General features: G+C 44.4%; 1 protein-coding gene across 5 annotated transcripts in view; it reads left to right on the top strand.

The window, feature by feature from the left end:
• Nucleotides 1-26,825, top strand: part of MAK (male germ cell associated kinase) — a 698,372-nt gene that overhangs the window by 435,076 nt on the left and 236,471 nt on the right. For all 5 annotated transcript variants that reach the window (XM_086964986.1, XM_086964988.1, XM_086964989.1 and 2 more), the window contains exon 11: nt 8,740-8,876. In XM_086964986.1, coding sequence (XP_086821112.1) covers nt 8,740-8,876 — 137 coding nt within the window. The remainder of the gene's footprint in view (nt 1-8,739; nt 8,877-26,825) is intronic.

Here is a 26,825-nt window from a genome sequence, read left to right on the forward strand (position 1 = left end):
CAGAGAGCTGTTAAGAGGGATCTTTATCCGAATATGGGTAGTATCATGCAGGCAAGCTCTCATTGCAGCACTTAACCCCAAGCACACGCAACTAAACATGCGATTTGGCAAGCTTCCGCACAACTGCAAAAACCACCGGGAAGTACGCACAAACACCTTGACAATCACCCACTGGAAATGACATTATACAAATGAGCTCTGTAACTTTAGCCCTGTGAAATCTGAAAGCAATGAGACTACATCAACATGCCCATCCCTCTAACAACTGTTTGTTCGCGTCTTGATCTCTTGCCAGGTAAGGCTTTTATAGGCATGCACCATCACCTTAGTACTCACTAGCACCTTAGTTCCATTGGTTCAACAGCAAAGTGATTATATCTGCATGTGTAGCCATTTTAGTATTATTAATTGTGTCCGAACGCTTGATGTTGGGAGTGTACTTGATGGGTACACTCATTCCAGCACTTACTGGCTGAATAAGACCTTTATAGGCACGCCTCATCACGTTACTACTCATTAGCACCTTAGATCCATTGTCTGGACAGCAAAGTGATTATATTGGGATGTTTAGCCATTTTAGTATTATTAATTGTGTAGGAGTGTTTGACGGCCATAGCGTACTTGATAGGCACGGCCATATCAGCACTCATCCGCTGGCTACCAAGGAGAATATAGATGCTTTCAATCACTTTCAGTTTTACAAGTTCGTACTGTTATCAGTCCTCGTATTGCTGAAGATCAGTCTTCTTATACATAACATGCATAAGCTTTTTAGCAGTTAAATTGTGGGAATGTGCAATGGTTTTAATTAACTATGCACTTCTTGAAATAAATGAAAGTAAGTTCACACTGTCTTCCTCAGCCATGTGAGAACAAAGGCCTATCAACTGAGTAAAACGTCCTTACAGCATCAGCCCGTCAGTTGATTCCCAAGTGTGCTACGAAGCTTCACAACATTGTTCTAAGAAGCCACTAGAGAGCTCACTTTCTGTATATATGACAAAAGGATGCCTCACTTAAACGTCCTCTTTATTGAAACAAATCTGTAAATCTGAAAGCATTAGGCTGAATTCTGGGAATTTGATGTCTCTGCAATTGAACACTGAGAGAGTGGATTTTTGAGAGCGCTTGCTTCCCTTTCCAACTAGTACTCTTTTGGCCATCTATATCTGGACTTGGGCATCAAGAGGTTATCAGCTAAAGCCACCCCAATGCCTTTGCTCTTTTGGTAGAGAATATGGGCTATCTTGGAGCTGGCCCAGTATGCTGAAGCTTTACATGATATAACTAGGGTAGATATATTTAACCAAATCCAACGGTTGAGATCCATGAAGAATCTGCTAACTGCTTTAGGGGATGTTGGTCACATCCTATGGCGGCACCCATGCCATCGAAGGGTGCCATGGAGAAACAGTATTTGGATGAGCAAGTAGGTATTAGTAAAAAGTGGTGGGTATGCGAACTGGTAACTTTTTCAGTTTTTTCATGGTACTGCTTACAAAAATATTGGGACTTGATTTCTGTCCCGTTTGACAGGAAACTTTACCATCAATTCCGAATTAAGCCATTACCTTTAAGATTGTCTAACTCAAAATTGGCAGGTTTAGAAAGTGGTATGTGTCCTTTTTGTAGTTTACAAGCTGAGTCAGTACTGTATGTATTGTTTTTATACATCTTGACTGTGTCCAGCCCCGTTCAGCATGGCACCCATTTGTAGACAACTGGGTACCATTAGTCATCTTGACGCAATGAGGATATTGAAAGCGGATGTTTGCCCATTGTCTACAGGGTAGCAAAGTTCCTGGGTAATAGGTGGTCGGTAAGACATCATAGGGCTAATTTGAGCTAGATGTGGTGGTATACGTGGGCTCTTTTATTAGCATATCATGGTTATGTACCTATGGATGTTGTACAGTTTTTATTAACCAGACACTACTATTTTATGCATTGTCCTTTTATATTCTTGCTACTAAAATTTAGATCTCTCTTTGTGTAAAGTTATTTTAATATGTTATATTTATTGTATTTCATATGGTCAGATGTTATTGGATCTTTTAGGGCTTCGGCCGAAATAAAGATATTTGATGATGATAGTGAAAGCATTTCCTTTAGAAATTGATGAAGTTAAGCAGTTAATTTTGTCATAGAATTATGGTTGGTGCTCTAGAAAGCTAAAATGAGGACACATTTTTCTAGAAATTCTGAAATATCTTCTTGATTGTCAGGAGCAAAGTCTGCAATGTTGATGGAAACACGACCTTACCACATCAGCAGCAGTCTATCAGCTGATGCTCCATTGTTTCGTCTGCAGCTTCACCACAGTGTTCTAATTAACAACTAGCATACTAACATTCTGTGTTCATGACAGCTGTGGAACATTGGAAACCCATTTTGATGGAATCAAAGTTGTAAAACTGAAACAATTTCCTACAGAGGATATAGCAGTACATGTAGAAATGATGGGTTTCTTTTAGTTCAGAAAGTATGATTGGTGCTCCAGAAAGCTAACATCAGCACACGTTTTCCAGGAGCTCTCAAATATCTTTTTCATCCATGTCTGTAAAACTTTTTTCATGCGGAGTGAAACGTACTTTCAACACCAGCTTCCATCTATCAGCTAATTTACTAGTGTTCAACATCGGCTTCACCACAGAGTTCTAAAGAACAACTAGAGCACTTACGTTTGGTATACAAGCAGAAGTGAGGCTCTCCTGAACACTATTTTGTTGGAATTGGAGCTTTTGAATTTAAATACTTTCCTGAGTTACAGGATGAAGTAAATCATCATTGAGAAGTTAATCTGATCTAAAACCAGTGGGTTCAAAATTTGAGGGGAGGTATGTTTTTTTTAAATTTGTGGCATAATGCAATTTTAAAGAGGTAAAGATAGTTAAAGAGGTAGACATCTGCATTTGTACAGCATCCCCTATCCATATCAGTTTACTCTTTTTGTCCATATTCTCAGTAGCTTAATAGCTCCCTAATTTTAAAGTAGTAAAGATATTGTAGACAAACGTGGTGCACAGCGGTGGTTGTACGCCTGCAGAGGGACAGCCATTTAAGATTGGTTTCAGGTTCAGTGGCCAACTCCCCACTGCACACGGTCAGAGGCTGTGTGAATTGGGGGTTGGCTGCCAGTGGAGGGTTGGAAACAATGCCTGATCATGAGGCCAGGGCCTGCCTTCAACACCCTATGCACATGGCCTAAGGCCTTGCCAGCAGTGGTTGGGCAGCCGCAGAGAGATAGGCCCTGGGCCAATTTATAATAGGCTAAAACAGAAATTCTCTGAAAGAAAATGGTAAAGTGACATTATAGTTAGGTTTTGGAATGAGACTAGTCCGAACATTAAAACAAAACCCACTGAAATACACCAGTTATAGTTTAGTCAATTAACTTCATTTGCATTTGCCCATCATGCACTGCTTATGACTTTATATATTATGTCACTCATGCTGTTTAGTGACATCAGTCATTAAATTTTTAAGTACAAAATTGTTCAAACGACTCGGTACCATAGTCCCCAAGGTAATATGCAAGGTCATAAGCAGTGCATGATGGGCACGCAGGTTATATTTAATTGACTAAACTTTAGTTGGCCTATTTCAATGGCTTTGGAGACTTTTTAACTTTAGCTATCCCACCAAAGCTTACTATTGTTGAACTTACAGCATGGTTCCAGAATACATTTGATGTGGACACACAAACACTTCCTAAACACATATTGACCTACTTTTTCAAATAAAAGAAAACTGGCATCTTGCGCTTGCCTTAGAAATTTGATGTAATCGCTTGCCAAAAAGAATCAGTACCTCCATAATTATGGTACTTCGCTAAGTCAGACTTGCAGATCTGACAGCTGGTATTGCATTTCAAGCATCCTTTTTTAAGACTCCACTGATAGAGAAGTCAGTTATCTCACCAACTCGGGGGCTGGTAACTAATTAATGGTTTGGAACTCCTGCTGTAGTCACAAACCATTAATGCATTCCTTTCTGAATCAGAAATTAAGACACCCTCGTATTTGTGATTCAGAAAAGATCTGTAAAGCTCTTGTATGAGTTACAAAGTATTTTCCAACTTGCAAAATGGCTTTTGTGCATCTCCCCCATTACACAGTGTTCAATTTCAGTTTTTCATTTAAAATAGCCTATACCATTACCAGTATTTATAAGAACCCCCAAGTCTCTTTTTCACACACCAGATGCTAAGAGAGTCCTTTGAACTAAATTAAGAAGTCAGATCCGCTTTTTGTGTATTCCAGTTCATTTAGAACTAGTTTTCAACTTCTAAACATTCCATCTTCATGTGGATTGTATCTTGCATTCTCACTGGACAAGAGGTAAATGCTTACAGTAGGTTATTGATGGAATATCGATATTTTGGAGTTATGTAATGCAGCAAAATGAATATTCATACATAGTTTCACGTGAAACCAGTACCCAGCCTCCACGCCGGACCCTGGAATGTATTAAACCACTTTAAGGAAACTGTATGGTTAGGCTTTACATGCTTTTGCGTTTATTTTTTTCTATCATTCTCTACCTGCTTTGCCACAATTCGTTTTCTATTCTATTCAAATGTTTGACTATCAGTGGAGTTCCTAAAGTGAAAAAGGAAATGTTATTCGTAAAAATAGTTTTCTGTCATAGGATCTTTACCAATATTATTGAAAACTGAATATCTCCCCCCCCTTCACTTGTTCCTTGACACCGGTCATCTGTATCCTGACATAGTTCATATTGTTGTTGAACGATACTGATCTGCTATGAACAAGATGGTAAATAAGATGCTGTTCTCCTTGATGTTGAAGAGCTGCCTTTCAACAACAAGTATCTTGATGCCACAAGGGACAGTGAACACCAATCTGCTGTCTTTTACACTGATGTCATTTGTTTGAACTCCTTAGCATTGTTCATGATTTTTCTTTTCACTTCTATTTCTTTTTACGGGAAGTGTTCATGCAGTGTTTTAAGGTTCTTCTTGACATCTCGGGGCGTACTAGTGAGGACATTGCTTAATGTCATGAATATCAAGCAGACAAAGTATAGAAAGGGCACAGGATCCTTCTCTGACTTCATTCCACACCTGGAAAATTGTACAAAAAGTGTAGGCTTTTGTTATCCGCAGATTTTTCCTGCAAGAAAAGAAAATAATGAAAGCAGCAACAAAGACTTACGGTGCTTCAAAAAACACCTAACAGACGAAGGTCTCCAACAGAAAAAACTGGATGATGGCCAGTGTTGGTGAGTCCTCACTTTGGAGCGTGGAAAGATGAACTGGAGTTGAATGGCCTTGGCTATGCCTTATGGAATACCTACTTCAGCCTTGAAGGCACCATTTACTACCTTTAGCCTGAAGGGTATGCATATCTATACAGGCAGTATCTTTTATTCAACCTAGATTTTTGAAAAAATATTTTTATAAGTTTACTGTCATACGTACAGTGATACTTATGCAGATGTTTTTTTATTTAAAATTAAAGAAAATTCATGTAAGTTAGAAAGTAATTTAAATATTTTCTAAAATAGAATTTCTACTTGTGTAAAGTGTTGCAGGACATAGCAAAATGTGTAGATATTCCATGTTTATGAATTCAGCAAAGATTCCTATGATAGAGAAAACATCATTACAAGTAAGAAACCAGTTTTTCTCATTCTCTTTGAATCATTACTGCAGTCACTTAGGGTTAGGGTGGAAAAAATATATATAATGCTCTCTGCTAAAAACAATAAACACAAGAGCATCAGCCAAGACAAGGCTTTGATTTCCTTAAGCAGTTTCAAATCTTTGCTTCCTCTCCGACTACCTATCTGGCTGCATTTTGCCCTCTTTTAGTAAACCAAATGACATTTTCAAATTTTAGCTGGAGAAAATATATGTCTTTCAAAATTCTCAGTGGTTTCTACGGATATTAGTATATACATAAAACAGTTTGAGAATCCATAGACAGACATAGCCATTGAACTGTTCATGACCTCTCAGAAGAGTTCTACAATGCATTTCTAAGATTACAAGTAAGTAACTTTTCCTTACAAAACAATTCTAAGAGCATATGGGACAGAATTCTCTTCTCCATGGTCACCATACAGGATTGAGATCTGCCAGTGACATTAAATCAGTCTCAACCACCAAAGGAGAAGCTTTTCTCCTCTTCCGGCAAGAAACAAGAAACAAACAACCTTAATATTCCTTGACCTTCCTGATACTTACGATACAGTAGATAATTAAATCTTCAGATATCTTGTAGTCAACTCAATCAACAAACTGGGCAGACAGATTATGAACTGCTTGGCTTGGATTTATTCACTTTTTTCTATCCATAACCAAAACAATCCTTGGCAAAGCCAATCCGTTTCACCTATATAATGTTAGAGAGATAGAAGGGGGCAGTTTGGTGGCTTTGCAAATACTTATTTGTAAAGCAACGCTAAAAAAAAAAAAAAAAAATGGCTAAATCTAGAGGAAATGCTAACACCTATGCTTTTTATCTCATAATTATACTTGGGTGCAATTTATTTCTATCTTTTTAATCGACATGGTTTAGTTCTCAAATAACGTTTCACACAGGATACTCTGAATAGATGTTAAAAAGTCCTTTGCACATATTTCAGTTTTAAGACTGGCAAATGAAACAGATGCTAAGTTATGGGCATCGAAGAAACGTCACATTCCAGTCACACTAAGTACACTTTCTGCATCATACGACACATAAATGAGTGCAGCAGCTCGCTCCTCCCCCCAACTCTATACATTTTCCCTTTTTGTACCAATGCCTGTGCCTTCATGCAACATGTAGAATGCATAATTCAAACAAAACCCACCTGATTAAATCTGCTCTTTAGTCAAAGCCTGTCAAAACCATCCCTGTTGCTTTCCTAGATAAGATCTGACAGGTTGGGAGCAACAAGGAGATTGAGGAAGGGACAATAAAGCTTAAATGGCACACAGCTGAGAGAGCAAGAAAACATGCATTTCATTGAGTGCTCAAAGAAAAAGATAACAATAGTTACTTGATGTGAGCAATGGATTGAGGCAATTCTATCTATCAGTAAAAGGATGGTTAAGAAGCTATGCTCTAGGGGAGAAACGAACTCACAAAGAGGAAGGGAATCTATTGATTAAGACGCTCAGAAACAAGAAAGTGACGTTGACAAGAAAACCTGACTAATGATAAACCGTGGACTGACCCAAAGCATGACTCTAAGTTATGGTATTGTCCCAGAAAAATTGTAGATACCAGACATCTAAAAGGTGTTTGTAGGTGAGACCAAAAAATAAAAATTTGTACAGTGTACACCCCACTTATTATCCACTTATTATCCTTTAGCATTCCCCGAGAATCAATGGTCTGTTCTCTCCTCAACTTCTACATATGTCCTCTGGTGCAGTTCCTCGATCAGTATCCAGAGAACATTTAACTGTAAGCAGATGATACTCAATCCATGTTAAGCTGGAGAACAGCACAGAAAGCCAGTCTAAGAAAAACACGTGCATAAACTCAGAGAAATCAGAAATCCTAGTAGGATAATCATTCTTCACCATGCACCATCACCATTGAGCACACCTGCCAACTTTGCAAATAGGAACTTGAGGAATATCGTTACGGCTGATCTCTCTTTTGTGGCCAAAGTAAATATAGTGGGTTAAGGGATTAATATCCTTTTTACAGAATAGCCTCCTTATCTTACCAGTCACCCTGGGGAGCTTAGAAAATTGCTGGCCATGACCCAACTTGATTACTGTAGCATATTCAAGACTCCCTAAGACACTGATTGAGAAGTTTTAAAGACTGCAACATACAGATACCTCTTAAAAGACCAAAGCTTCATAAGCATGACCACATAAAACCAGTGTTGGAATCATTTCACTATTCCTGGTGGATCAAGCCCCTCTATCTTGTTTTCAGATTTTGCTGGGGAAAAATGCCAAAGATACTGTTGAAGTCTGGTGCCTACTAACTCTCTGCCAGGAACCTATGTCCATCGTTTGTAGATAGCATTACACACTGATCATTTAAATGGTCTCTAACATGGAGGCAGATCCCTGGTAAACTAGGGTTCTAAGCTGTGGTACAACCCTATGAGCTAAAATTTCTACCTTAGGGATCACAAGTTGACCATATTTTTCTCATCTTTAGCACTCTTAAATAATTGAAAGGGGTACATAGCACTCTACAAAATGTCCAAATATATATTTTTGGGTGAGAATGCTAAGATTTCACATAATGCCATTGCAGACCACTTTTATTTCTGTGCTGCTTTAACTTTCTCTTACTGGATCAGCAACATTTCTGTATTCTATTTTCAGAATTGTATGCAGAGCAAGAGATACAGTACCTTCAATCATATGCATAACCAGGATATTACTAGTCACCTCTGAGTTATCTTGCCATAGAAAGGTGCTCAAGGTTGTACTTCTACTGGTCATGAAACTTCTCTGAAACTAGATATATCCTAATTTCTCCACAGTACAAAAATTAAGATAGGATTCGTAGAAAAAGTGTTGATTAAAGTAATTGTATTAAGAATGGAATTGTTTTTACAGATGTTTTCCCAATGGGTGATTTTCGTATTAGACCAGATTGAACACAATTCAAAATATCCCAAATGTAGTTGTAGTTTTAAAAGTTTTCAGAAAATTCTAAGCTTCGAATTGTGATTTTACAGCCTTCACCTCTTTCTTGCAAGCCTACATCCTTACTCTCGAATAAAATTAGGTTTTGTGTTTTGTTCTGGCAGTGTGCCACAACCAGTACCATGTGGAGTGGAAGCAAGCAAGATTAACTCAAATGCTACTGTTAAGAGAGCAGAATCTGGGCTATCAAATAAGTCATCAGCTAGAGAACAATACCTGAGACATTCACGATATCTTCCAGGTAAGAACGATAAAACAGAAAACTTTATGGCAAAGGTAAAGTAAAAAATGTATTGTGAAAATATAAAATATGTGAACTTATATCCCTCATATCTAGTTAACTATGGCCTTGTGAAAAGTAACTTATCCAACTAAATATTCAGACTTACAGTTCTGTCATATGTTGAAAATATCTACTATATTTGAGCAGTACCTCTTATCTCCTTATCGCTAACAGTTGATACAAAACGAAGTGGCAGCTGTAATTGTGAAATAGGTAAACATTGACCACTTAAAAAGGAAAGATTATAGTCCTATTTGTGCCTCATTTGAACAAGCTGATATGTCAGATCCGCTGACATAGTTGTGATTGTTACTCATGCTTGTTTTGATCTTCCTTTACCTAGCTATATTTCCTTTTTAGATACCCACAAGTTAGGTAAAATCTTTCCTAAGGCAAATAATCAGAAAATGTTGATTACTTTTATACAATTTTGCTACTTCCTAGGTCTCTCCTACCAGTAACCAGTGGGTACAGTGCAATTTAAGACACTGTCATCCACACAGAATTGTTTAATTTCCAGATCACTTTTCACATGATCTAAATTTATTGTCACTTTGAGAAAACTCGGAGTGATATAATGTGATCATATTCTCACACTTGTTCACTCTTGGTGTCTGGCCACAGCAAAACACAACTCCACGACTTTGTTTCTTCATCAGCAGTATATTTAAAACAAATCGTGAAAATTTATGAGAGGAATGTATGCATATACATGTGTATTTATTTGGCCAAAGAAAGGTAAATATGTATTGCTTTTGTATTCTGATTGCGGTTTACACCACTCTTGGCTAACACTGAAACTAGAGGCGAGGACACTCCATTCATTGAAATTACACACCCAGAACTCTATGTAGCGGCTCTGATTGACTGTCCGTATTTGCATCCCCATTATACTGGATTATTGAGGTCTCACTGCTGTCATTCTTGGTCATTTCTGTGCTTAGCTTGGCAAATTGCATTGTTTTTACCTTCATGTATTCCTGGCAGGAACTTTCCTGTTTTTGAATAGCTTGTGGAATTGCCTTAATACATTTTATAATTCAGTCACATTACACAATGACTCAATCACATCTTACAGAATCCAAGGCACTGTAAAATCAGCACTGTTTTAAAGTGCTTGCCTCCTTACACGGTCTAGACATTCCATGTATTGTTTTTTTTTATGAGCATAATGTAGGCCTCTAATTATATAATTTCATGGACGGTGGTCCTGATTTAATTAATTGCCTTGGCTGACTTCCTCAGGGGGCTTAGCTGAAAAAATGACAATTTGCCTTAACTATTGTCTCTTCTTCAGGATCCTAATATTTTGTGTGACCATTTTCACCTGATGGGTACACAAATATAAAGAAGCATTGACAAAGACAATAATAGGTCTGGCTTTGTTTGCAAGCCTTTTGGTTTTGTCAATGCTTCTTTTGTTTTGTTATGGCTTTTGTAGGGTATGTAGAGTTGCTGGGCCCCCTCCAGTATGTAACAAAAAACATTGGCTAAGTATTTTTTGGTCTCAGAAGCACACATCGCCATAGTGGTTTATGGATCTGAAGTAAACTAATTTGTGCGCAGAAGTGCTCCTTTTGAAATAGCAGAATGCAGCCAATCATTGTAATCGGCCAGTGGCTGAAGTGGGCTGTAGCATCGCCCCATGCAGCTTCCTGTAGGGATCAGAAGGAAACTGTTAATGACACAACAATTATCAGGTGGATGAAGTTGGCTGACACAAATCCCTTGTACAAAGTTGTATGACGGAACCACGCATGCCTTAACAACCGCGCATTGCTGCACAACCGATGCCTTTACCAAGCATGCCTTTACAACTAGACCCTAAAAAATTCCTTACCACCCAAAAACCCATACCTACCCTAAACCTGACCATCTAAAATAAGCATTGGCATAGCCAATAGGTAACGTCTTTGGGACGTTATACGTTTTTAGCCATGCAACAGTTAATGTTGTTGCAGTAAGGATATTGTGCTGCATAACTAAATACTTATAAGGTCCCAAAGGCGAGACCTATTGGCTATGCCAATGCTTGTTTTCATAGTGCAGGTCCTCTGCCCTACACCCTTTTTTTATTTTAACAATTTTTATTTGATAGATTGCCCACATGACGCAGCAATCTTCATATCATTTTCTGTCTGACAATATCAACCTGCATAATAGTGCCTACTCCCTTCTTTTTCCGAAACTCCGAAACTTCGCCCCCCCCCCCCCTGGATCCCCCATCCCCGTCACACTATATCGTCTCCTCTATTCCGCTAATCTGTTCGCTAACCAATACTTATATACTTCTTCTTTCACGGCTCATTAGACAATCTCCATAATTGCCTCCCGTTCCACCGGAGGTTCCAGCCACAGACCCCTATAATCCGCTCACTTCTTCCATATCTTGTTGTGTTTACGCAGGCAGCCATGGGCCACAAAGATCGGCTGCTCCAGCCCCATACAAAAATCTAACCCCCTCTTCCATACCGAAACAGCCGGACCCCTGGGGTCCTTCCAAGCCCTAGCTATGTCTCTTTTGGCAAGGGTCAAACCCAACAGCAACAGATGCCTCTTATATCTATTCCCCCCGACCCTGTCCAGTACATGGAGCAGACCCAAACGTGCTGTGTGTGGTAGTTCCCACCCCAGGACCTCGGACAGACAATCCCATACCCCCTTCCAGAATCTGACCAGTGAGCTGCAACCCCATTACGTGTGCATCAATGTCCCCACCTCCCTCTCACATCGGAGACAGTCCGAGATGCTATGAGGCCTGTCCACCACAGTCTCTCCCTATGAAGATATTTGAATTGGATAAGCGCAGGCGCATCGCTATGGCAGCACCTCTAGGGGCCTCCAATGCCTCCCGCCAATCTTCTTCTTCCAACACCCTGACATCCCCTTCCCAGGACTCTCTGAGCTTCTGCAATGTTGTGGAGCAGTGTGTGACTAGTGTCTGATAAATGCGAGATATCTTTTTTTCCCCTAGATCCCCTATAAAGACCTTGGCTTCCAACGGACTAAACTCTGGGAGGGAGTCCAGCCCTATTAAGCTTGGCGCAATGGCATGTCGGAATTGCAAATGTAGAAAGAATTGGGACCTGGGCATGTTATATTCCGCTCTGAGGTCTTGGAAGGATTTAAGTGCTGTCCCCGACATCACATCTCCCAGTGTGGAGATCCTTATTGTGTCCCAACCCCTGAAGCCCCGAAGGGACTCCAGAGCCGGGAAGCGCCCATTATTCCAAAGGGGGGTTTCTTCGGTGAGCGTACCCCACCACCCCATGTGGTGCAGTGCCCGCCTCTAAATCTGGAATACCAGTTGTGTAGCCGGCGGCAACTTCCTTCGAAGCCGAGCTGCATACAGTATCTTGTGTAGAGAGTGAGAGCCCATAAGGTGTCGTTCCAAGGCGTATGCCGGGTTGCCGCTATCCCCGTACCACCACTCATTTAGGACCAAGAGATGGGAGGCCTGATATTAGGAGAGTATATCCGATGTCGTTAATCCGCCATAATATGTTGACAGGAAACACGTCCGCAAAGCCACCCTAACCGCCCCTCCCACCCACAGATATTGCCCCAATGCTGAAAATACTTGGCAGAACCACTGGGGTGATATTGGATAGGGATGGTTCTGTAACTGATAAAGCAATCGGGGGAGAGCTACAATTTTAAATATTGCTGACCTTCCATATATTGTAAGGGGCATGCGGGACCATGTCTTCATTTCAGTCCGGACCCGATCCCAGACCGGCACCACATTACGCTCCCAGGAAACTGTTGGGATCTCTGAGACAAACACGCCTAAATATTTAATGCCCCCAACTGCCACCTGTAATGCAGAGGCCCATTCCTCTACTCTTGGCTGCGCTCCGAGCACCCGCTAAGTCGATTTACGGGGGTTCAGGTACAAGCCAGAGGTCTCACCAAATATCTGCATAATCTCAAGTATACGTGGCCCGATCTGTTAAGATTGGTCAGAAAGAACAGGACATCGTCTGCATATAGGGCAATTCTGTCTGACGGACCCGATTCCCAGTCTAAGCCACGGAGCTGTGCATCCATACGCACCGAAGCCAACAGCGGCTCCATGGCTAGGGCGAACAAGTAGGGCGAGAGAGGGCATCCCTGCCTAGTACCTCGCCCGATTGTAAATTTAGATGATACGGCACCTGCCACTCTAACCGAGGCCGTCAACCTGGTGTACAGAAGCCTCAGATAAGACAGAAAACAAGGCCCTAGGTTAAGCCTGGGAAGGAGCGCAAAAAAGTAGACCCAACTGAGGGAGTCGAAGGCCCTATCTGTGTCTGCTAGTAGAAGTGCCGCCTGCACCCCGACCTCCTGAATCGCCGCTACTGCCACGTGGGCCCTTCGAATGTTATGTCGGGTAGCCCTATGGGGCATGAACCCTGCCTGATCAGGATGGACGAGTCCCGCCATGTGAGGCAGGAGACGATTGGCCAGCGCTTTGGCTAAAATTTTGGCCTCCACATTCAGTAAAGATATGGGCCTGTAAGAAGCGTGCTGCTCTGGAGACCTGCCCGGCTTCTGAAACACTCTCACTTCCGCATGTCTCCAGTCGGCAGGGAGACAACCTCATTCCTGTGCCTCCTCCAAAGCAGCCCTGTAGGGTGTACTGAGTTGGAGATGATATTTCTTGTAGAACTCACTTGGGAACCCGTTGGGTCCCGGTGCCTTTCCAGTATTAAGTTCTCCCAGGGCCTTTCCCAGCTCTTCCGCAGTCAGTGGAAGCTCGAGGTCCGCACGCACCTCGTTTGACACCGCCAGCGGTGGCAAATCTGCTATGAACTTATCCACCATATCTGCTGGGAGGCATTCATTCGGGGCATATTGGTGCGCGTAATATGACGCAAAGCTTTCGGCCAGCAAATTTGGATCTGTGATCGGGTCATCTGCATCATCCTGGATCCCTGGCAGTGACTGGGCCTGGAACGTGCCCTGACAAAGCCGGTGTAGCATTGTCCCTGACTTATCCCCCAATGACAAATTCTGCTGCGCGTCGCTAGCCACGCCTGACGTGCCTCTTCTAATAGCAGGGACGAATAGGATTGCTGTGCCAGGAGGAGCTGCCCCACCATGTGGCTTTCCCCACCTACGCTACATCTATACTCCAGGGTCTCTATGTCCGCTGCAGCACGGATTAAGTCCGCCTGGCGCTGACGGCGCGCGGCCACGCACCATGCGATGTCCACACCACGCAGCGTGGGCTTCAAGGCCTCCCACACCGTCCCAGCCCCTGTGACCGACCCGACATTTTCCAAAAAGAAGTGGGCGATAGCCTCTCCCATATGTTTCTGATATTCCTCGTTATGAAGGTGCCATGTGGAGAGGCGCCCCAGAATGGCTGCCTCCCCCTACCCGGCAAGAACTCCATAAGGACAGGGGAGTGATCGGACAGCCCCCTCGGCAAATTAGCCACCGAACTTACCCTGCCAACCACCGCTCGGGGGACAAAAATATGATCCAACCTAGAGAAGGAGTTATTTACTGCAGATACATACGTGTATTCCCGCCTAAGAGCATGCAGATCCCTCCAGGTGTCCACCCAATCCAAGCTTTTGACCATATCCCCTAATTTAGTAGAAGCTGTCGGCGCTCGCCCACCTCCAGGTCTACATCTATCCACCACTCCGTCCATGACATCATTCCAGTCCCCACCCACCACCGCAGCCGTCTGCGGAATGTCGGCCCATAGTGCAAATATTTTCTCAACTAGGGACCACTGTAGAGGAGGCGGGGCATATACACTACAAAACACCAGGGTCTCCTCACCAATTCTACCTCTATTGAATATGTACCTGCCCTGCGGGTCAACCCATTGAGTGGCATGCACATAGGAAAGTCTTCGGTGTACCAATATGGCTACTCCCCGGGAGCCTCTAACAAAGCCGGCATGATAAACCTGTTTGTAGCCAAAGTGCTGCAAGCAGAGTGTCTTGTTACCCAATAGGTGTGTTTCGTGTAAGAGAAGTACATCTGCGCGCTCTCGCTTGGCCTGTCTCAATACAGCGCCCCTCTTGATTTGGTCCAACATTCCCCGTACATTCCAGCTAAGGATTCGAAGGGACTCTCCAGGACCTACTACTCTAGCCTCCGTGCTTGCCACTGGGGAGCCATGAAAAGAAGTGCCCCTGTGTAGGGCCCCTGTAACGCATGTAGATAGAGCAAAGAGACGTCTTCATTGTCGTGTGACCGTACCCCAACTGACCCTTTCCATGAAACAACAAAAACTGCCCAACTCCCGGTTCCCACCCCCTTACCTCAAAAACACTGAAGTACCTATCGCAGTGTAGGTAGCCCTAGGTCCAAAACAGAGGGCCTGAGCCCGGCCCCACCAATGGATCCCCCCAACCTGCCCATTAACAAACTTCCCCCTAGCAAATGCCAAGCAAGGGGAAATCCCGCCTCCCTTCATCCCCCCCACCCCGCTACTCTCGAATATCTCCGACATCATATATGTAGAGTCCCTTCGGTCCAAGCTCACCACCAAAGCCCCCTTTACTCAGGCCCCACCAACATGTCGGATACAGTGTAATCCACAAACATACCCACGAACCCCCTTACCTATGGGATTTATGATCAAGGATCTACTATGGGAGGATCAGAAGCACCCCCTGAGCCTCCCTCTGCCCCCCCGGGATTGAAGCGCCGTCGGGACCTGGAACGCCAGTTCCCCCTGCTCCGAGAACCCCGGGCTGTGTGTGTCTGTGACCCATTCTGCAGAGCGTCCGAGTCCATGCCTGGCGGGGTGTGCACCCTCACTTTCACTGTCTCATCGGTCTACTGGAAGACCTCCTCCAGAGTGTTGAAGAAGTGGGTGCGGGACTTGAACACCACCCGTAGGCCTCATAAACCATATACTAAAATAGTGGTATAAGAACCATGTGAGAGTTAGAAAGCAGGCCTAGGGCCTGTAGAACCGCTGGGGCTACCAAGAACCACCCAAGGTTAGGATACAGGAGGCCCATGGGGGACACGTGCAGTGTCTAAACACAGCCGCCGATCACCATTGACTTTCTATGGAGAACGAACAAGTTACAATTTTAAAGATTAAGGGCACTTAGAGGTGAAATACTATAGAACCCTTTTAGACTAGGACACTTCGAGAGTCAAGACCCATGGGAGCACCGGAGTACTCGTGTTATTTAACCCAGGGAAGCCGGGTGCATAGGTGTCTTTTGGTGTCAGGTTTTGTCTTAGGTTCCTATGGAGAGCTGTGAAGAAATGCTGCAGGCGACCAGAGGAAAAGTGTCCGGGTGGATCCAAGGGTGGATCGGATATCTGAAGAACCTGAAAGCAGAGAGGACAGAGTCTGGGACACTAGCCAGTGACCAGGATGGCGAGGAGAAGATGCCAGCCGATGTCAGGTGTTTTCAGGTAAAAGAGGTGAAGCTTGACTCTTCAGCCACGAGGACCAGGAGGCGTCGACGATGACCAGGAGCTGGATTCGAGCTGTCCCACAAAGGATCTAGCTGACTGCAGTGTCGGAATCCGGATTGGACCCAAAAAGCTGTGGCAACAGCAACCCACACAAGATGACAAGATTGGCTTTGGTGCAGACCAGCAAGGTCTGAGGGACACCTCCTATGGAGAGGAGTAGGAGCAGGTGTGGCGCAACCAGGAAAGCTCAAGAAACAAAGGATTGGCCTTCGTGGGGGCTCACTAGCCAACGGACTAGGAACAGCAAAGGCGCCTCAAGCTGCAGTGTAGAAAGGGGACTCATGGGTCACTCGTGGAGTGCTGGCCTCTGTACTTCGGTGCAAAAGGAGCTCGGGCAGGGGCTTCAAATACCCCAATGCACAACTTCGGGACACCTCGGGAAGTAGGTGCAGTTGCAAAAATGCAGGATGTCCAGGAGTTCCGGTCCCATGTCTCTCGTGTCAGCTACGGGTCTTAGCTTTGCTGGGAGCTCGAGTCAGCTTCAGAGATGTCTGGAAGTCAGTGTCCTGTGTCGCAGATTCTTTGGTATCCGGCCGGAGCCTCAAAAATGCAGACCGGCAAAGATGCTTTTGTTGCCTGTTTGAACAGGGTGGTCACTCCTTGACCACAATGAAGATTTCTTCCATCTTCCAGTCGATATGAAATGTCGAAGGTCCAAGATATATGTTGCAGAGTTTCGTCCAGGGTAATCTAAAGTCCTAGGGACTGGGGTTCTATACTTACAGTAAGTTTAGGGGTTGGACTAACTCTAAAGTCCCTCCTATGGGTGTACCTTTGTCCAATTTCGCCGCCAGAGCTGGTACTGAGCGCCCCTGCAACCGGTTTGAACTGGGAAATGCATGGAGCACCTTGTGTGCCCCAGGCAGTATCTGAAAAGCATTCACTGAATGCAACCCACCCTGCCCCAATACACTAAAGCCTGTCGGGGGAGGTGCTAGCACCTCCCTAGACAGGAAACCTATTGTCCAGGCCTCCCCTGCCGGAGTTTCGTCCAGAAGCAGGAGGGCAGACTTGTGTCTGTGGCAGCAGCATCCATTTTGTGATGCTGGGGCTCTGTTGAACTTTAACCGGGTTTACCAGTAAGTACATGTCTTCTCCATCTAGAAGGGTGGAATGCTACCCACGCCACCAGAACTGGCGGGTGGGGGGTAGTATCCCAAAGTGTTTGACACCTTTCACGACATGTTTCGATAAAGCCAAACCAAAGTTAGCATTCACCGCGAGGATTATAATGCACTTTAGAGTATATGGTATGGCTATATAATATAACCACTATAAGGAGATGGTTCCGAAAGCTGCAGAGGGGCTCAGCTCATGCTAGGGCACTCTCTCACACAAAACCAAGCACTCTGAATTCGGATTGTCAAGGCCTGCCATAGGAGTGACTTATAGGTTACTATGTGTCTATATGTAAAGGTAGATATAGGTATACTATATCTAAGTAAAGGGTGCTTACACCACCTAACCAAGGTTGCAAGTGCAGACCTGTGGTGTCAGTTTGGAAGGCTAACCAGGGGTGGCACAATACATGCTATAGCCCCTGGTAGGCCTCTGCTGTCCCTATGCCCTGGGTACCTAAGGTACCATATACAGGGGCTCACAAGGGTGGCCCAGTAACCAATCGGGTATGTACCTAAAGTACATGGTATCAATTTAGAGAGAGAACAGCTAGGCTGTGGGCCTGATTAGCAGGGCCACAGCAATACTAAAGTCAAAACACCAGTGAAACACAGCAAAAAGTGGGGTAACCATAGGAAGCAGACCCTACTCTCCTACATTGCTGACCAATGTATAAAGCACCAAATACAGCAGTAACACAATTTTCTTTTTTTTCCCCTCCATGAATGGATGAATCAAGAGCCATTGGGTCTTAACTCTGCTTTTTTTACATTTTGAATTGGTTCTCTTGGAGAACCAATATAACATTATGTCTTGCAACCAGTTTTTAGTACATTGGGTCTTTGGAGTGTAAAAGTAACGGATTGTGGGTAAGATTGTGGGGGGTTATGATTAACGGAATAAGGTGTCAGGGGTAAGATTAAGGGGTTCGGAATGTAAAGGTAAGTGATTAAGGGTAAGAATTTACTAAAGGTAAGAGGGTCAAGTAAAGCGACTAGAGGATAATAGCTGTAAGGATGCAATGGTAAGGAGTAAGTGTATAGATTATGAGTAAGGTGTTATTGTTAAGTGTGTAAAGCTAAGTGGTTATGGATTAAGGCTTTTAGTGGATTGAATGATTTATTAGAACGGTAAGTTAAAAGTCACACAGGTAAATAAACAAATTAGATAGTGATAATGAAATGCTAAACAATGAAAAACTACAATGAGATGGTAGACAAACAGTAAGCAAGGAAAAGGTATGTATCTTTCTGAGATATGTGACTTCAAACTTCATTATTTTTGTCCTTCTCGGCCTATGAAGCAAAAAGTGATTTTCAGTGTTAGTTTTTACAGTCCAAGCAAGTGTAATTTTTATTGGTTTGGATTAAGCCCATTGGCCACGCTATCCAGACCTTCTAAGAGAAACTCAGGGCAAAATGAGATGTTGATTAAGATCTCCAAGGTCTCAATCTGCAAGCTTGGAATTTGAGAGGGTAGGTTTATCATATTTGTGTCTTCCACAGGAAGTGATTGATGTTATTTTGGTTGCTTGTGGTTTTTCAACTGGGACTGCATATTCTATTTGTTGGCCTTTTGTTACAGCTTGACTCTCTGTTCATTCCATCCATACTTTGCGTGTTCAATTGTGCAGATATTTCAGTTCAGTTTGCTGTCTCTTTTGTTGGAAAGGATCATAAGGCCTGAATTATAGTGCAGTTACTCTGTCAGGGCAACAGAGTATTTTGCTCAGTTTCCCTAATGGAGTAACTGGGCTCCAAATTTAGAGTTGTCTTCTGACCCAACATACATCTCTTATATTAGCAGGAACCGCCATTCCAACCTTTTGTAGCATAAAGTTGCCGTACCTGGTAAATCCACTATGTGAGCAAACTTTGCCCAAACATGGGTGTCATAGTGAAGGGAATCCTTTTTCACTCTCACATAAAATGTAAGAAGTCCTTCTAGTAAGTGCATACTTCTGCAGAAAGGCTGCAGAACATATTTCAAAAGTAAAATATGGATTAAAACGTATCTTTGTTCACTATTGAAAGAAAAGGTGTCAAAGGCAAACTGGGCCATTTATAGACAATCTAGTATGAAAAGACAATTGGAATAGTCCCACGTCTAGTGCATTTTGTGCGGATATATTACTATTTAACTATTTAATATAGTATTCCAAAGTTCAGCTGCTGCTGTGCGTAACTAAACGGTCTTTGCATCCCTGGGTGATAGCATTCCTTTATATTAATTTTCTGATAGATACATCTGCCAGTGGATTTCTCACCTTGTAAAATATATTCCTCACCTTGTGAATATCCCCTTGCGTCAGCAACATTTGGAAATTCTTTTTGTAGCTTCGCGCTGATGTGGACTGGAAGGGTGTGCAGCTTCTACTCCAAGAGAAAGTCACATTTAGGTTATTGGAGGCTGTATAAGTAAGTGAACAAATTTAGGCAACACTCTCCTTTGATAAGTTTTGGAGCAACGAACAAAATAACTGAATAGATTGGTACTCAGAGGTGGAGATTGTCTTCATCCTTAATACACAACATTTGGCTGACTGTAGATGGCGTTTGGAGATTTGCAGATCTCAGCACAGGGAAGGAAACCATCTTCCATTTTCGTTGTCTGTGTTGAAATAGACTGTATGGCAGATTTTACCTGAAAATATGAGCCACCCAAATGCAAAGTAGGCCCATAATTGTAGTCCAATTTGCTTAGAGCGGTAATTACAGGTTGCGTACGGATTTGACAAACACCCCTGCATGTCCCACTCAAAGAAAACTAATGCATGGATCAGAATGTAAGACTCAAGTGTTTGTTACGCTGAAAACTTCCAGACAGCCAGAGCATTGTGAAAAGAGGTTTAATAGTAGTGGTAAAACATTCACAGCACTGCATTTCTACATCACGATAAATGCAGAGTGGAAATCTGCCTTCTCCCATTTCTTATTGCTCCTTGTCTCCAACTTTACAAGAGTTCTAGATGAGAGATCCTACAGCCTGAGAAAGTCTCTACTCACCCAAGAAATGGGAGCTGTTACTAACAGTCCCTAGCACTGTTTGAAGCCTGTTAATGTATCAATCAAAAGCCTGGTTATGTCAGTAAATGTTATTCACAGCACTCAATAGTGTCGGAATAGCTATGATTAAGCCAGTGAAAGAAAAATGATATTTCTTTCTTGTGTCCCCTCACTCACCAGGGTTTCCCCATGGTGACATGCTTCATCATTGGGGCCATCCCAGCCCTCTACGGACTGGGGCATGCTGCGACTAGCGAACTACGCAGGAGCACTTTAAATTGTGGGCTATGTGTAGTGCAAGGTGTATTGTCAAGGTGGAGTGGTATGTATATCGTGGGTTAAAAAACTACCTGCCTAGTGAGCTATAAATGATTTATTCTGGCTCCCAGGTGGTATATTAACACCTTGGCTGCTAAGGGGTTTTCCCCTCCTGTGCTGCAAATGTTTGAATACTATAGAATCATGACAAGGTCAACTCGTCATAAGCACAGCGCAGGTAACACCCATGACGAGTTGACCTTGGAAGGGGTTAAAAATGGGGTTCTAGGGATCCTACTAGCAATGAGTTAGGTGTGCCTAGGGGTTTTTTGTCAACTTGTTTCGAGCTCCCCAAGCTCTTCTTCAGGACTATGCAGGGACCAGCCCTTTGTTCGCCACTTATTAACGTGCTCAAGTGAAAAACTGGAAACATTAAAGCAATTTATTTACTTTGGAATGCTGCAATTAAATAAGGCATGCATTAGTACATACTTTGCGCTAATATTGGTCACGCAGTATCTGTAAGAGAAAGAAAACACTGTGCGGTTATGGGGTACAAGCCCCCACGGTATAATGATATAAAGCAACATACAATATCCTCAAATACATGTGTGGTCTTTGCCTTCGAATCCATGCGTTTGTAAGATAAAAACGGGTGAAGTGCCCAGTGATTAAAATCAAGTGTCACAACTTGCTTTCACTCTTACTCGTAATTACAACATGCGCACCACAAAAAGGGGTCGAGACAGACAGTTACACACATGAAAGAAGACCTAACTCGGCCCCCTTGGTCACGGAGTGCTGTTCGTATGGAGAGGATCTGGTTGGTGGTTTGGTGTGTGTACCGAGGCAGGCAAAGTGGCAGTGGGCAGTGGGTGCAGGTGAAAAGTCTTACTGTGGAGCATGGGTCGGAGCTGTGGTAGTGTTTGGTGTGTCGTGGAGGGTGTGGAGTTCGGCGATGGTGTATCTTTGGTGGGGGGGCAAAAGGGCCAGGGGTTGTGGTGCTGAGTGCAGCCCAGGAGCAGATGGGCTTGCCTTTGATACACTTTTGGCGGATGCATTAAGTAGTTCCTAACATGGGTGGGGCCTCTGTTGGCAGAAAGAATGGTGAGCTGGAAAAACCTGGTGGGAAAACCGGGACAGAAAAACCCAGGCAGTGGAAGTGTATAGGCATTTATATAGCGCACTACTTACCCGTAGGGTCCCAAGGCGCTTCGACCGCTGCGAAACCCTTCCTGGCTTCCCTGAGAGATGGTCCCTTAATGGGTATCTCCAGGGTGAGACCAGGCATCCCCGGCGGTATGGTGGGGCCGTTAGTGAAGATGAGGCAAGCTAATGCCCAGAGTTGCCGAGTGTGATCGCTGATCAGAGTGGGCACCAAGGCGAGAGAATTATCGAGTCCGCTGACCCTGGTCCAGAAACCTGCCGCGCCGGGAATCGAACCCTGGTCCCGGGCCGTCCTCTGCTCTCGGGTCTGCCGCCTCTAACCAGTGAGCCACACTACTTCACTCAGTCAGAAGTGTCACTTAGTCAAACGGCAGCAAGTGGATCAGGCTGGAACAAGCAGGAATTCGAGGCCAATGGCAAGAGGCAGGCTAGGTGCCTAGGAACTTACTAGTGCAGTTGCACTGGTGACGTATCCATTGCCTTACACTTCCATCCATTAAAATTAGGCTTTCACACCTGTCTGAAATGGCTGGTGTGATGAGGGCCGCCGGATGATTTCTGACATGTCCAGTTTCTCCTCGTCCAGAACTATTGTGCAATATAATACAGAATTTCATCTTCCCGATAAAGAACATCTGTGTAATGCTGAAATACGTCACGGTGTCATGAACCCTGAGGTCCGGCAAGCACCATACAAGATAAGACCCCAGTTGAAGTTCTCTTTCCCAAACTCAGTGGTACTGAAGGGACTTTTCTAACTAGTACTGTATGCTTCTCTCCCACGATGCACCAGAGGCCTGGAAATATAATCTGACATTGAATCAATTGCTGGGACTGAAATTACGCAGATTGAGTGGGAGAAGCTGGGGAGGGACAAACACTCATCTTTCACATCTGTCCAGAGTAAGGAATTCACAATAACGTTTGGTGAGGCTGGCACTACACCCCTTTATGCCTAGACCACATGTATTTTACTTTAAGTTGTACGTATTGGAAAGTGTGTGGGGCATTACATATTTGGAGGTGCTGCCCCAGACTCACCCTGTTCTCGGAGAAGTTGGCAGACACATTAAAAGAGATTGTGAGATTCACTTAAACCTTTTGCCCCAGAGATGTTGCAGTTGGGGATCAACCCCCTGCACTTGAGTCAATGATAAAATACGAATGGCACATGGTGCTGCAGTACCTGGGAGCAGCAAAACTGACCATAGCACACAACTGGTAAAAACAGAATCTTCTCCGCTCACTTAGTGGCTCCACATGCTCTGGACTCTTTTGGCAATGTGAAAGCTTACCACTAATATGAACAGTACACATTTGCATTTCAAGGCAAAGTGTAGACCTCAGGTTTTTAGGCTGCTGTGTAGAGGCTTACCCAACACTTCCTTCCTGTCACAATGGCTTTATTTGGTCCTTTCTGAACTGCAATAGTGTTTTTTTCACGTGTGAGCAGATGGTAATAATATAATCAACTTAATGGTTCTTTCTTCGGCGGGTTAAGTCCTTGTCCTTTCAACTCTTGGGGGGAGGATAGTTGAGATAGAGGTGGATGTAGTTTTCACCATTCACAGTACTTTGCTCTTCACTTAGGCTCCTTAGAAAGTTGTTTACTTTTAATTGGTCTCTGGAACTGTATCCTATGTGACTATGCATGGTCCCCCAAGCCAGGCCAACATAATAATTCTGACTGTCATTATTTCTGTTTTCTAAAGCTTCAAAAAAAAGAGTTACACATAAACATTTTAGTATTATATCAGTTTTATTGGCAGAGCAAAAAGCAAGGTAAAATAGAACTCTGGCGCCTACAACCCAGCAGCCCGGCTAAAGGCTGATCAGATCATGGCAACAAGACAATGAACGAGAATATACCGACTTGTAGTTAACACAGCATGTTGCCTACAACACAAAGAGGGCCGGCCGTGTGGTAAAAAGGAGAGGAGGGAGGCGACAACCTCCTCTCCGGCATGTGGGTATCCATATGGTCCAGTGTGCTGCTAATCGTGCAAGTAGTGATAGCTGGCGGCCTGTGTTAGGTTGTAGCTACATAGTGGTGCTGCTTTTCACAAGAGGCAAAGAAAACAAAAAAAGGAAATCCGTCAACTCCCTTCCCACCCTCCCCAGTGAGCAGGAAACAAAGCAAAAGGAAAGTTTTGAGTCTGTTGGCATTGTAGGGAGCGTGACCACCATTAGTCCGAGGGGTTCGTGGGCCCCAAAATGAGCCACCGGATTAGGTGGGGGAATTGTCCTCAGGGATCAGTTTCAGGAGTCGGAGATAGCTGGGGCATGTCCGTTCCCGAAATTCAGTGGAGAATATAGTTATGAATGGGGCCCAAATCTTGGCATAATCTGCGTAGATCCCTAGGGAATAGTAGTGTGGAAGGCCTTATCAATGTCGTCTAGTATCCTTTCCCAGTATCTCTTGAGCTTTGGGCAGTGCCATAACAAGAGGAGCAGGGTACCAGGGCTACCACACCCCTGCCAGCAAGGGCCATCACAACGAAAGTGCCATTTAGCGAGTCGGGCTGGGGTCTAGTACCAATAGGACGCAATCGTAAAAGCATTTTCCACATGACCCATGGAGTGTGCTGTGTGATGTGATCTATAGAAAATATCTTCCCATTCCTTAACAGACAATGTGCGCCCCAGTTCCGCCTCCCAGCTTCTCTGTCCTGCTGAGCAGGTTGTTTGAATGCCTAACGTGAGAAGGTAGTATATTTCCGATATAAGCCCACGGTCGTCCTTTTTGCGAGTGAGCCACTTCTCGAACGGTCGCATTGGACGGTGAGCAAGAGGGCGTGTTGTGGTTCCCAAGATGCAGTGCGTCATCTGGGAGTGGTGGAAGAGATCAGAGCACCGTAAGCCGTAGCTCTCCTGCAGGTCCTTAAAGGGGATGAGGCCCTGAATATCGAACAGATGCCCTCTAACCAGCGCATTGCTACCTTTTTGGTTCATGCCAGGTGGGAAGGCAGGGTTGGAAAAAATTAGGGTCACCTTCTCACGTTAGGCATTCAAACAACCTGCTCAGCAGGACAGAAAAGCTGGGAGGCGGAACTGGGGCGCACATTGTCTGATATGGAATGGGAAGATATTTTCTATAGATCACATCACAGTAGTTAGGTTAGCCCGCAGAGAGACCCTATCCCAGACTAACATTGTGGGGCGGTGACTGGCGAGGAATAAAGCCCCCAGGCACCAGATGTGGTGGCCTGCCACAGTCTGATCCATGAAGACCCAATATTTCTCAGTCACAGGGCGATTTCACTCCACCAGGTACCGTAGTAGAGAATCTTGGTAGTAGCAGGTGATATTAGGGAGGGCGAGGCCGCGCTCTTTCTTAGGGAGTTGTAGCAAGGTCCTCTGCAAGCGAGGGGAGATCGGATCCCATAGAAAATGCTTGATCGCAGTTTGAATATGGCGAAGTGACTGCGGTGAGGCCTCTGAAGGGAACGTTTGAAACAAATACAGGGCCCGCGGTAGTACGTTCATTGTGACAGCAGACAGCCTACCAAACCATGAAAAAGACAGGTGCCGCCAGCGGGCCAAGTCTGCTCAGATGTGAGCTAGAAGGGCTGTATAGCTCACCTCCGCTGTTTTTGCAAGACTCTTGTGGAGGACCAGTCCGAGATATGTGATACTGTCCGACACCCAGTCAAAGGGGAAGTTGGCCCGCAGTGTATCAACCGTTGGCTGGGCAGCGATGATGTTCAGTACCTGAGATTTCTGCATATTCATTTTGAAACCGGAAACCTGGCTGAAGGTCTGTAGGTCTTCCACAATAGCCGGTAGTGAGGTTTCGGGATGTGCCATCGAAAAGATGACATCATCAGCGTAGAGGCTGATAAGATGGTGTTATAAGCCAAACGGGGTTGTCCCAGCTCCATATAAAGAGCGAAGAGCAGAGGAGAGAGGGGGCAGCCTTATCGCGTTCCCCTCTCCACCGCAAAGCTATCGGAGAGCAAGCCGTTGACCCTCACTGCTGCTGTTGAAGAACTATAAATGCTCGCAATCCACTGTCGGAATCTGGGCCCCAGTCAGAATCGCTCAAGAGTAGCAAATAAATAAGGTCAGTGCACACGGTTGAAAGCCTTTTCTGCATAGACCGCTAGTAGTAAGGCTTCTTCTTTGGACCGTTGTACTTTGTCGATTAGGTGGCAGAGTCGTTTGGTGTTGTCCCCACATTGCCTACCGGGGATGAAGCCTGATTGGTCCAGATCGACCAGACCAGGCATGTGAGTGTTCAACCGGGAGGTCGGAATGCTAGAGAACAGTTTTGCATCGATATTCAGCAGCGAGATCGGACGGTAGGAACTGCAAAGCTCCGGGTCTTTTCCCCGGTTTAGGGATGACCAAGATAGAGGCCTGTAACATTAAGACTGTGATCTGCGAAGGAGTTGAACAAGCGGGTAAGCAGCGGGGCAAGTTCGGCACAGAAAGTATTATAAAAAAGAGCGCCAAAGCCATCCGGGCCTGGCGCCTTCATGGTCTTCAGTCGAGCGATAGCAGAGATAACCTCCTCAATGCGTATGGGGTTTCCAGAGCCTCTACCTCGTTCGTAGGGAGAGGAGTGATTGCTGCTCCCTGCAAGAACTCAGTGGGATCGGACAGCAGGGAGTGATCAGCAGCATAGAGATTTTCATAAAAAGAGTGGAAGGCCGACAGTATGCCGGTGCTATCTATGAACTCCAAACCGCCCTCTCCCCGTTTCGCTTTTATTGTTTGTGCCGCTTGCTGACTGCGCAGGCGATGTGCCAGCATTAGTCCCCCTTTATTGGAGCACACATAATATTTGTGTTTGAGTTGGACGACCGCTTGCTCAGCCCGATCAAGGTCTACCCGTCGAAGCTGGAGGTGCTTTTTTTCCAACTGCCGCCAAATTCTGGGAGCGCCAGTGCGTTTGTGAATAGCTTCCAGT

The sequence above is a fragment of the Lissotriton vulgaris genome, chromosome 4_1 (genome assembly GCF_964263255.1).
Source record: "Lissotriton vulgaris chromosome 4_1, aLisVul1.2, whole genome shotgun sequence".
Classification (NCBI taxonomy): Eukaryota; Metazoa; Chordata; class Amphibia; order Caudata; family Salamandridae; genus Lissotriton; species Lissotriton vulgaris.